At 31.9% G+C, this 13,302-nt stretch overlaps 1 protein-coding gene across 1 annotated transcript; it reads left to right on the top strand.

The window, feature by feature from the left end:
* The first annotated feature begins 1,227 nt into the window (after nucleotides 1-1,227).
* On the top strand, nucleotides 1,228-13,129 carry LOC134281980 (uncharacterized). The gene is made up of 17 exons (XM_062764422.1): nucleotides 1,228-1,429; nucleotides 2,821-2,972; nucleotides 3,209-3,339; nucleotides 3,660-3,795; nucleotides 4,064-4,132; nucleotides 4,310-4,428; nucleotides 6,075-6,156; nucleotides 6,310-6,477; nucleotides 6,556-6,642; nucleotides 7,784-7,878; nucleotides 8,932-9,039; nucleotides 9,228-9,288; nucleotides 11,198-11,302; nucleotides 11,554-11,618; nucleotides 12,036-12,107; nucleotides 12,435-12,604; nucleotides 12,821-13,129. The coding sequence occupies exons 1-17, from the start codon at nucleotides 1,375-1,377 to the stop codon at nucleotides 13,027-13,029; spliced, it is 1,884 nt and encodes a 627-aa protein (XP_062620406.1). The 5' UTR covers nucleotides 1,228-1,374; the 3' UTR covers nucleotides 13,030-13,129.
* Nucleotides 13,130-13,302: the final 173 nt, after the last annotated feature.

The following is a 13,302-nucleotide window of genomic DNA, read 5'->3' as shown; positions in this document are numbered from 1 at the left end:
GTGATTACGTCGTTACGTCAAAAGTTGTAATTATTGAAGAAAGTGCACCATTTTCCAAACCTCTGGCGGAATAACGGTATGAAATTATTCCAAAAATAAAATGATTTTGAAAGGATACATTGTAGGCATGTTTGTAAAAAAACTTCAATCAAGTGTAGAGACATCGCTGCCTCGTTATACATGTACATACCGTACCCAGTTCTTTTCTGCGCAAGATTTTGTGCGCACTGTTTGGGAGAATTTCTCCACTTGCCATCTCTGGTAAATAATCTACCTTTCACCCCCTTTTTCCAGACACATTCTTAAACCAATCTGTATTTTTTATCCCCCTCTCAACCTTTTATAGTCGCCTCTACAGGCGATAAACTGGTTTGATTTGAATTCTCTGAGAGATTGCAGAAAATTGTAATTCAAACGAGTTTATCGCTAGTAGCGACGAATATAAAGGGTTGAGAGGTGTATAAAATATACAGATTTATTTTAAAATGTGTCTAGAATTATGGAAGGAAAGGTAGACAGTCTGACTAAAGCCAGCCCCTACTATTTCACTTCGTCGCGGCATCGGGCGACATAACACTCCAGGGCTTGTGGAAAGGTAGATGATTTACTAATGTTGGAAATTGGAGAAATTCTCCCAAACAGTGCGCAAAAAATCTTGCGCCGTAAATTGCATATTTCTTGCATTACGGGATCTGTAACGTTATGGTCAAGGACAAATATATAAAACCATAACGCTACAGTTCTATAGCTAGGACAAATATATAAAACCATAACGCTACAGTTCTGCAGCTACACAATTCTTTGAATTTGCTTTTTTACTTTTTGAGTTTAATGTTCCAGTGTATAAACTGATTTAAATATGAAATTTTTGTGTTCTATTTATCATTACTCCAATATACGAGTATTTCGTTTTTGTTTTGTTGTTTTTTTTTAATCAATAAAAGCGATCATGAAAGTTGTAGCAGGGTCCTATATATACTTGATAATGAGAGTATCCTAAGATTAGTTATACATGTATATATTCGTCCTTGGTTGAAGTGGACTTATTATTCATTCTCTTGAAAAGATGATGAATATTCTTTCTTCCTCTGTTATAAAATAAAGGATCTGGAACAAGTAAAACTGTGTGACCGAGAATATTTAATCTAAACTAAGAACACTTTGTAAAACAGGTATTTTTAGAAAAAATTTATTCTTATCTCATATACATATACTACTTAGATCTGGTACATCAGTGCTACAATGTAAACGCACTGACAATTGTTTGGTACAGACTCGGCTATTTTAAGCGTGGTAGCATAATTTGGCAGAATAATTCGTTAATACAGCGTCCTATGACCTGCTTGACTGATCCATTCTTTAGCTGTGACAGAAATGGAGATGTGTTGGAAATCGGTGATGGTTTTAATGACTTTATTGATGATAGAAGGTAGGTAATCACCAGAATGAATGCATGTATGTATAACTTTGTTAGAGAAGCTACACTACACGCTTGTGAAATAAATGTACTTCTAAAATATTCAAGTTAAATATTTTTAACATGATTTCTTTTTGGTTAAACTAAAAAAAATATTTATACAGAATTTTTTTAATACATGTAATAGTTCCGTCAGTTATAGGTATTAATTACAATTATTTCTTTTTCAATAGAAAAAAAAAATGAAATCAATTCATTCAGCTTGAAATAATTTGAACTTATTTTTAAGTATTTTCCATATATTTTTTCCTTGCATCATTTATTTTCATTTTTATACAAATCACTATTAACTCTCAGTGATATTCTACATACATACCCACAGATGGACTTTGATCAAAACCAGATCACTGTTAACAAATACATTCATTTATAGAAGCTTTGAACCAAATTGACTAATCAGCTGACAGGGAAGGTTGTACTTATTTTTAGTGCACTTATTTTTGTACATTTGCATTACATTCATAATGCAAATGACCATGTTTAAATGATTTTAAGAAAGGGTTTGATTGCATGTATTTGAAAGAGTGTTCAATCTCCGTTTGTACCAAGGCTTGGTTGGGGTTTTTTTTTCTTTCTTTTTTTTTTCTTTTTTTTTTTTTTGTATTCTATCTAATTTCTTTCTTGTTTGACAGTTTACTAGTAATTTAGTGTAATTTAGTAATTTCATGTTTTGTAAAAGGCATTGTATAAGTACATTTTTTTGACAAAAAAATCTCACTGAACACACTATAGTACAAGCACTTTTCGTAAAAAAAATGTTGAGTTAGCAATTATACTCCTAAAACCTTGCCAAAAACTATGTAAAAATAAATGTAAACAATATACATTCATTTGTAATTTGCTGAATAACACAAAACCTAGATGTTCAAATAAATGCCAAGCTGGCGTGCACTTTACAGTGTTCTGCCAAAGCGTTGTGAAATCCCATATTTTGGTGGAGGGTTCATTTTCGTTGTTTTCGAGGAATAAAGAGACTCATGAATTCATGTCTACCACGAAATGAAAATTGTTACATGCATATCTACTCAACAATTCTTCATCCACGAAATCAAATCCCTATATATGTACGGAACGAGTTTTTCCTCAAACAACGAAAAGACCCCCACGAAAGAATATGAATTTAAAGTATATGATGTGATATAAAAGTCCCTAATGTGTACCCTCGCTTAACGCCCCTTCGGTAGGTTCATATATTGATACATGTACATTTTACTTTTGATACTTGATAAATATATAACAAAATCCAACAAAAAGTCATGCTTATTTTTAATTTTCCCTTGTACGTTATATGTCTTACAAAGACGTCTTTAGTAATAGTAGATTGCTATTTGATATTTAAACAGGTGCGTATTCGACATCAGATCTTGATTCGCTACAAGAAGAGTACGCAGAATGGCGATTACAGAGCTCTCCCGAGTACTCTACAAGGTTGGGCAGATACAAGTACAACGACAGACTGGATACGTTTGCATACTCGGGATTCGAAGAAAATTTTGTACGAAGACCTTGATGATGCTAATTTTTTTTTTTAAAGTTTTGTCATCTGGAAAAAAAAAATCATTGTTAATAATGTGTTTATTATTAACCCTACATTTACACTTTTTGAGATGGCTTAATACTTGCAATGATACTCTAAAATTTCTTAAATTTCATATACCTGAAACATTTTTAAAAAAGAATTGAGGAATAAGATAAAATGATTTTTTTTTTAATTCTTTAAATTTGTTGTAGAATAAATGTGTTGATCTTCTAAGTCGTTTGAAGAGTATAAACTACAGGCAACTATCACCCAAACAGACGATAGATTATGACGTATTCAATGATACTTTATGGACATTTGTGCGAGGATATGATTGGCGAGAGTTTGTATATGTTTAATTATCTTTCTCCTGTATGATTTATTTACTAATTATCAATAATGCTTACTAAAGAAAAATTATTTCATGTAAGGTTCAGGTGCACTTAAAGTATTTTAACATTATCACAGTGATACTCAAGATTGCTTTCAATTTCAAATCAAAGCATATTTTAAGTCAAGGAACTAAAAGAAAACAAATATCACAAGTAGATAGTCTTATACTAATAATGTGTTAAATATTTTAAGAATCTTGAATATGAAAATTTAAATTGAATACAGAAGTAATCGTTTAATGACATATAACATGATTTATGTATCATATAGTTATAGTGCCCTGAATCCAATTAATTTCCTGGAAGGACCACAAGTAGACCCAGCTTTCCTGCCGAAATCAATGCCATTCGACACCATAGGCGACTATGAAAATTATATAAGACGACTACAGTTGATTCCAAATCAGGTTAAAATAAAAAATATTCAGGATATTTCAAGTTTTTAGTTTTTCCTCATATTGTACATTTAAACATTTTGAAGTTCTATTAATAAGTGTTGAGTTAAAAAAAAATCATGAATATTCTTTCGAGTAACAAGTTAAGACGAAAAAAATAACTGATGCATAGAAATTTTTTTTTAATGTGAAATTCCTTGTTTCTGTGGGAAAACACCGTTCACTTATTTTTAGTAATGTAAAATTGTGAACTTTCTTGTTTTATTTTTCATATTATCAGTTTGATGAAATGATTGCACTGTTTGAGAAAGCAATAGAAGAAAGGCACACTTATCATAACGCATCAGTGGTATGTAAAGACCAAAAAAGGAGCAAAAAATTTTTAACAATTATATTTTTTTATAAAATGAGAATATTTAAAATCAGACATTAATTTTGACAAAATTTTGAGATATAAAATAAAATATATTTGTTTTTTATTTACTTCAGTAATTATTGAAAGAGATAAAATCTTTGATAATTGTAGAACAGAGTTCCGGGCCAGATCGATTACATTCTTGAGGGCGTTAATGATACAAACTTCCCCCTTTACGAACCATTTATGGACCAGTTGACAAAGCACAAAGCCATAGAAGAGTCTAAAAAGTATAATGTTTAATTCAGTATCTAAAAATCCCTTTATCTCAAGTCCACCAGTATCTCTCAACGTTTGAAATTACACTGCTATTGTTTTTTTTTTAATTAAACATCACTTTAGCTAATTAATCTATTTCGAAAAAAAAACTGTTTATATGGTCGTCTTCATTGCAAAGATTTTATAACAAAAGCAAGTTTTTTTTTTTTTTTGGTTTTTTTTTTTCTTTTTTCTTCTACTACCACCACTACTACTAGTATTAGTATGTACGACGTAAAGATAATGCGATATTGTGATTTTCATTTTAACAATACTAAGTTTAATCTTTAACAACACACTTTCAAAGGCTCCCAACATCACTTTGGAATAAGGTCTTATCTTGCAAACATTCTCAAATTCAAATTTTCTTGTTCAATTTTCATTAACAAAAAAAAATGGCATAATTCATTCTCACACAAGTGTTTTATTTCGCCTGCCCTGAGCAGTAAACGAGCTCATTCTCCTTGATTATGTTATACAGACTAAGGAACATAAAATTATTATTATTTTCATCATACTATGGCTGTTCAAAAAGTTTGCGGACAGTTCAGTCTTAGTTTTCTTTTATTTAAGAAATTTAAGATCTAAAAATTGATATACAAGTGTGTAAAAATATATTACTGTTTGAAGTTTCATTCCATAAGAATAAATGAAACCCAGGTTATTTGGTGTTCGGTTTGCTTATAATTGTTTGGGTAACGTAGGTCTGTTTTTCAGATACTGTTTTTATTTTTTAAGCACATAATTTTCAAAAGATCAGCAATAGACAATTTTGATTTTTGAAAATCCGTCTCCGAATATATATCGTATAGGTCTACTATTCTAGACAGTCGGTGCTGTCTTCAAACGACGCACGACACACTTTTTGACCTGCTCAATGATCCCAATTTTGCAGATTCTTACTTTGAATATTGAATTGCAAATGATGAAATGTTTAAAAATTTTAAAATTCAAACTATTTCAAATCCTACCAAAGAACAAGGTATGGAAATGGCCAAATCTGGCCCCTAATTAAATGTTAAAATCAAAACACAGTTAAAATTCTAATAGTTTACAATGAAGAACTTAAAATGGTGCTTGATTTAAAACCAGTACTAATTTTGTTTAAAGATTACATGGAGGCCACAAGAGGGTGCAGAAGTAGGCCATTTTCCCTAATTTCCTCAATTCCGTTGGCATTTCGTCATATTTGAGATACATTTTTCTTCGGGAAACATAGAGCACAAGCTTGCCTATCTGAGATTTTTATACCCTGGTTCAAAAAAATGCATATGACATCAGTGTATAAAATGCATAAATTTTGCAGATAGGCAAGCTTGTGCTCGATGTTTTATGAAGCAAAATGTGCATTAAATCGATGAAAAATTGCCTAAAAAAGAAAATTAGGATATTGACATATTTTCTGACCTCTCTGTGACCTGTATTTATCCCAAAACAACAGGTTTTATTCATAAAGTGGCGCATCCCTCTAAAAGACCCCCCAAATCACGTATAAAAAAGGGGTCTTAGCCTATTTTGTCCTTACAAATTACAAATTGAAAATTTTATGACAGAAATCTTCGAACCTTTTGAACAACTCTATCATACACTAAATGTGGATCTGAAATTATTTTGTCAGAGAAGAGTTGCGACAGAGAGTCAAACCATTTATAAACATAATTCTTCAGAAATATCGGAACTTGAAGACATTTTTGCAGGATGTAAGTTACATCGTATTTTTGTATTCGTTTGGTCTTCTATTTGAAATAAAATCTCGTGCATACTATTTGTTTAAAAGAATATTAGCACATTATTTGTTTTAAAATGTATGTATAAGAAAAAGTTTATAGTCTATTTCATCTCCGATTTTCAAGGTCTACTTTCACAACCTCAGAAGTGGTGTCGGGGTGAGTGACTGGGATAAAGGGAGAGAATTCTACAAAGAATGTCTAAGATATTACTTAACATTGGATTTATCCCCAGAAGAGGTTCATAACATAGGATTAAAGGAAGTGGAAATGATTTCTATGAAAATGAAGAAGGTGAGACATTTATTGTTTAGAAAATAACACAGACATCATTGTGAAAATTACTTCTTCTTTTTTTCTTTTTTTTAACAGGTCATGTTAAAACTTAACCAACAAGGCACTGTGAAAGAATTTTTTGATAAAGTTAAAGCAGATCCACAGTTCTATTTACAAAGCGGGGTAAGAATACCTTTCATAAATTATTATGCATGGTCATTAGGCCCCGTAAACGAAGTTTCGGGGATATATAGTTTTTGTCGTGTCTGTCTGTCTGTCTAGCTGTCTCTCTGTCCGCAAAAACTTTTTACGGGATACCACCAACCTTTACCTTTTGACCTTGACCTTGGAGATTTACGTACTAATGAAAAAACTTTAACCTTGGCAAAAACTTTTGAACGGTAGGGTCTAGAGCTTTCATACTTCACAAGTGTAATCCTTTTAAGAAGACGCTTCATTGGATACCAAGAGATTTGACCCTTTGATCTTGACCTTGGAGTTTGACCTTCTTTTAAAAAATAAACCATGACCATAACTTTTAAAGGTTAAGAGCTAGTGCTTTCATACTTTACATATTTAATCCTTGTGACATGACCCTTCATTTGATATCAAGACCTTTGACCTTGACCTTAAAGTTTGACCTTCTTTTAAAAAATCTTAACCTTGGTCATAACTTTTGAACGGTTAGGGCTAGAGCTTCCATACTTCACATATGTATTCTTTGTTGTAAGAGCATTTATTGGATACCAATAACCTTGACCTTTTGTCCTTGACCATGGAGATTTCCGGACTTATGAAAAAACATAAACCTTGGCAATAACTTTTGAAGAGTAAGGGCTAGGGCTTTTCATACTTCACATATGTAATTCTTGTGACAAGACCTTTCATTCAATACTAATAACCTTGACCTTCTGACCTTGACCTTAACTTACTATTAAAATATTTTTAACCTTGGCCATAGCTTTTGAATGTTTAGGTCTAGGGCTTCCATACATTAAACATTTGATCTTTGTGGAAAGACCTTTCTTTGGATACCAATAACTTTGACCTTTTGACCTTGATCTTGAAGATATCTGTACTTATGAAAAAAAATCAGCCTGGTCAGGTCATAACTTTGGAACAGATGGTGACAGGCCTTTCATGTTTTGCAATTGTATTTTGAGTTAGGAGACCCTACTTTGGGTAGCAATATATTAAATTTGCATCTAAGAAAAGTTTAATCTTCACTATGTGGCAATACGAGGGCATCTACCATAGGCATCAGTGTTTCACAAACATATCTTGTTTAAATTATATATAATATCGTGTTCTTCGTTTCTTACAGGATGAAATTATAGAATGGTATACGAATGTAATTGAGAAAGAAATCAAACCAAAATTACCATCCTTTTTTAAAAATATTCCCGATTTACCATTAGTGTAAGTGCACTTTTATGCAGATAATGTATGATATGTAATTTCACATTTCGTTGAATTCAAATAATTTCATTTTACTAAATCTATTTTTTCGCTGAAAATAAGTTTCATTTAACTTAATCTATTTTCAGAATATTTTATTGTTCAATAACAATTCATTTATTGTTAACTATTTATTTATGAAGAGAGGTCATTATATACAATTCTGTATTTATGTCATATATTATTTTTTATCAAGAAGCATTATATATGTAGATGCTTTTTTTCAAAAATGTATAATCAAGTTCTATTCCTCATGGATGATTGATTGATTGTATATTGTTTAACGTCCTTCTCGAGAATTTTTTCACTCATATGGAGACGCCACCACTTGCCGGTGGAGAGCTCTTGGCACTCAGGTCCATTGAGCAGAGAGGGATCTTTTTCGTACCAGCACTTTCTGCGACACCGGATTTCGGTTTATACAGTCTCATCCGAAGGACCGCTCTCCACGTCCCCAAGTGGGATTGGAACCTGCAACCTAAGCATCAACTCCTTACTTCTTGACTCTAGAGCAGACGCTCTAACTACTGCGCCACTCGGGCGACTTTATTCCTCATGGAAAGCAGAACAGACTTTAAATAATTCAATTAAAGAAAAATCTTCTTTGAAAAATGTTCAACATATAATGCAATAACATCAAAAGAGAGTATTGGTAAAAAAAAATAATAATGCATGAAATATGTGGAGAAAATGAATAGTATTCGACGACCTCAAAAGTACATTCAACATTACAAAACAGCGGAGAAAACAAGGACCTCCAAAACATCAGAGGTGGGATCAGGTGCCATGGAGGAGTGAGCATCCCCACTGATCAGCGTATTTATGTATACGTTTAGTACATGTCGTACTGATTTTAATTCAGAATAAAATAAATAATATAATTCTAAGATCCTTTTTAATACTTTTTATTGTTATTACATGTTGCATTGTATTTATTTATAGCCCCTAGCAGGATTTGTGTATGACTATGTCACATATATTCTCTGTAACGTTGTAAATTTATTCTATTCAAAGAGTGGAACCCAATCCAATTGATGGCGTTGGTGGACAATATTTTGAAGGGTCTTCGGATGGTTCCAGGCCAGCAGTGTTTCAAGTTAATATTCATCATCCTAATAAATTGTAAGATTTTAAGCTTACATTCCTATGCCCCTACACCCTACACACGTGATAAATTAAAATAAAGTTTTTTACTTTTCCTGATACTAAAGATATTATTATCTTTCTGTTTAAACGTAACATAATCACTTAAGAGTGATGTGGGAAATTTAATGTGAGGAAAGAGAAAACCTTTTAGTTTCTCTTTACAGACCAACAATTGACTTCATGGCTTTACTTCTCCATGAAGCAAATCCAGGACATCATTTACAGGTGATTAGATTAATCAATAATGGTTAAGAAAAACCCAATCAAAGTTTCTGGTATACAATGGAGTTAATTAGTTCTCAGATTGAATTATTTGAATCGGAGATTTGGCCTGTCATATCTGATTTATACTGTAAATCCTATTAATTCCACGATGTTAAAATTTCACGATTTCTCAAAAAGTTCCCATCGCGATGGTTTTAATTTCACGGCGTAAGAAAATTTCTTACAATCATTTAAACGTTTTTAATACCTAATGATAGCATTCACGATGGGTTTTTTTTCGCGGAAAAATGATGAATCGCGAACATAGCGAAATTAAAACCAACGTGATTATTTGCCAATCTACGGTATTTTGTTGTTTTACTGACTATAAACGACAAAGTCAACTTACAACTAAATTGAATGATAAACGAAGTGACGAAAAGTTTTTCAATGTGCAACTTTTCTTATTTATGTACATGTAGTTATATTTGCTGTCATCTCTATAGGGTGTTTTGTCTCCGAACGCATCTTTTCCCCTATCTATTGAGTAATATTCCGCTGTCACCTCCGTATGGTGTTTGTCCTCATTCGCTACTCAAGATAATGCTCTAAGTATGATAGATTTTTAAGCTGCGACAGGGTACGCATACATACATGTAAATGTTAAAAGATGTAATAGGGATTTCAACAAATTTGTTTAAAACAAGTTAGCAATTTCTTAAATTATGTGATCGCTGCAATGACCTTATGTATGCTATCATTGGGAAATATCTTGGCAGATTTGTTTCATTTTGTTAAAATTGTTAAAGTCTCTTTTTTAAAACTAAATTTCACTACGGAATAACATCTTGATCAATACATAGGGCTCATAGCGGATGTCATCATGGAATACTAACTTATCCCAGACACTTACCCCACTTTTGGAATTTCCAGAGGTCCGCGTTTATGTCCTGTTCACAGAAATGTATTGTTTTTTGTACTGTATAAATTCGCTCGCTTGTTTTTGTCGGCTAGCAATTATGGCCTAAGTGCTAACGCACTTTGAAAAAATTACGCATTTTCCAAAAAAAAAATTCAAAGTGCGTTAAAGCATTAGGACAAAATCAACACACTTTGAAATTTTTTTTCAAAGTGCGTTAAATTTGGAACATACTAAACGCACTTTGAAGAAGTTTTTCAAAGTGCGATAAGAGTATACATCAACATTATTTACTATGGGGACAGTTAACACATTTTGGAAAAAAAAATCAATTCTTAGATCTTAGTAATTGAGAGAATCAATTTGTAATAAATATATCTTTCCAAAAACTTTTTAATTTACATATAATAATACATGTATTAATTAACCCTAAGAACAAGGAGAAGACGAGTAGAACGTCTCTCGGCCCAACTCTTTTTTCTAATACATAGCCGTCGGTAGCAAATTGAAAGTGCCCCCCGGCAAGCCCCAATTTTCAATGCCCATATTATGTATATCTTTGCAAAACAGTTGTGTGCCTACCCCCCCCCCTACTGATGCCTATGCTACATCCAAATATTTGTATTTGCATGACTGGTATGACGTTGAAAATTTTCAGTAAAGTGGGAAAAAAATTACGTATAGTAAACATTTAAGAAAGATATCAAAATCGCTCACTTTCACATCCTGAAGTGACAATATCGCCGGAAATTTATCCAAAAGGTTTAATTATTTATTATACCTAAGATTTGCATGAATATTCATTTATTGATCAAACCATAATACATTTATTTTTTCAAAGTGCATTATTATGGTCGATATTAAGGCACTTTGAAAAAAAAAAAATTCAAAGTGCGTTGATTTGGTCCCAAATTTAACGCACTTTGAAATTTTTTTTTTTCAAAGTGTGTACTGTTTCAAAATGTTTTGTAACAGACCTATTTAATTGATGTTGATTGTTTTATATTGCAGAAATCCGTTGAAGCAACTGTCAAGATCCCTAAATACAGGATAGTTCGGAATAATCATTACTTTTTGTCCCCTACAAATATACCTATGTATGCGGCGTTCTCCGAGGTTTGCGAATAAAGATAAATGTTTTAAGGTTTTTAAACTGTGCCTGGTAAATACATTTATATGAATAGCTTTCAGTATCTCAAAGGAAAAATTTCAGTTGCATAATATATTGTATACTAATTTATTGATCAGAACAATTGTATCGTATATTTTCTTGTCCATGTAGAAATTCAATATGAGATATCTTTTTAAACATCTTTCATCTTTAAATATAGCTATCGTTTTTCAGACTTCATTGTTTCTTCTTTCAGGGATGGGCATTATATGCAGAATCCTTGGGTGAGGAAATGCAGTTATACAAAACTGATTATGAACTGTAAGCAAACACAAGTGTTTGGGGGAGAGCGGGAGGGGCAGAGTGTACGCTCCCTCTTCTCATTCAATTCATAGGGCAGCGCGTTCTCTTCTTTCTTCTATTCAAATCTTACCCCCTCAAGTGGCGGTGAAGGGATAAGATACCATGAACTCTTCATTCGTCCATTTATTCCTTAAGTACCCCCCCCCTTTCAAGTGTAGGTGAAGAGATAGGACAATGCGTACTCTTCTTTCTACCATTCATTTCATACCCTCTCAAGTGCGGGAAAGGGAATAGTATACTCTCCCTCCAGATCATTCAAGAACTGTATCAGTTGAAACGTGGCACTCTTTTATTATCATTATATAAATTATCTAAAATATGTATCATTGCTTTTCTGAAAATTGACCATAAGTTAATGAACTATTTTTGTTTCAGTATGGGAAGATACGGACGGGAGATGTTCAGGGCCTGTCGCCTTGTAGTCGATACAGGAATACATTATTACAAGTTTGTATAGTTGTCGATATAGGATTACATTATTACAAGTTTGTATAGTTGTCGATACAGGATTACATTATTACAAGTTTGTATATAAATACATCCTTTTCGACAGGATATTCTTTGTATATTTGGAATAGAAATACTTTGACTATTTCTAGTTTGCAATAAGTCGCCTTGTTGTCGAGCATTTCCCTTTTGTATAACATTTCCCGTCCATATTTACATAGTTTGAGAAAAAAAAACATTATTCACACTCTTAAAATATCTTAGTACTTGTACATGCATAAAAATTTACTTAATGAAATTTGAGCTTATAATTTTTTTTATTTTTAGCTGGACAAGAGAAAGGGCCATACAATATATCATGAATTATACAGCATACGATGAGGCCAAGATCACAGTCGAAATTGACAGATATATAACATGGCCTGGTCAAGCATGTGCATACAAAATTGGGGAGTTTAAAATAAGAGAGTTACGTGAAAAGGCCGAAAAAGAATTAGGTATTTTTACATATAGCATATATTCGTTGATTTTTAATTTTATTTAAATGCCAACAGTTAAAAGTTTTTAAAAATGAAATTGTATAAGATAATTACATGGACATGTGTGTGTGGTATAAATTTAATGGGGGAAAACCCTCGATCTCATCTTCCATACTATCCACCTGTCGGGTTTTTTTTTCGCCATTAACTATGTTTGTTTTGATTTTTTTTAAGGTTCAAACTTTGACATAAGAGATTTCCATTCTACTGTTTTGAAAGAAGGTGGTATTCCGCTTAATGTACTAGAAAAGAATGTCAATCATTGGATTGCGAAAACAAAGAAAAAAGTGCGGGAAACAACAAATCAGTGTACTTCCGGTGGATTCAGAATGGATGCTTACTTGAACATATTTCTGATTATTTATATTTTAATTGTTTCTTAGATAAGATACAATTTAGTTTCCTTTCCCGCATGTATTTAGATACCCTTTTATGCTTTTTTTGCTTGAGGATTCCATTATATAAAGTAATGAATGTACTTCCTTTTTTATTTTTAATGTTTGCATTTATTTTTAGCTTTAAATGTTAGAATGCTCAAGGTCTATATGTTAATTAATTGAACATTCTGGGGACATTGTACAATATTTAATCTTCTAAAAGCCACGAAGAGTAAGTAATAAATAATTTTTGACAAAAGAAACAAATTACATTTTATT

The sequence above is a fragment of the Saccostrea cucullata genome, unplaced genomic scaffold, assembly GCF_032062105.1.
Source record: "Saccostrea cucullata isolate Sc308-1 unplaced genomic scaffold, CSIRO_AGI_Scuc_v1 ctg85, whole genome shotgun sequence".
Taxonomy (NCBI): Eukaryota; Metazoa; Mollusca; class Bivalvia; order Ostreida; family Ostreidae; genus Saccostrea; species Saccostrea cuccullata.
This window is presented reverse-complemented; position numbering and strand designations above follow the sequence as displayed.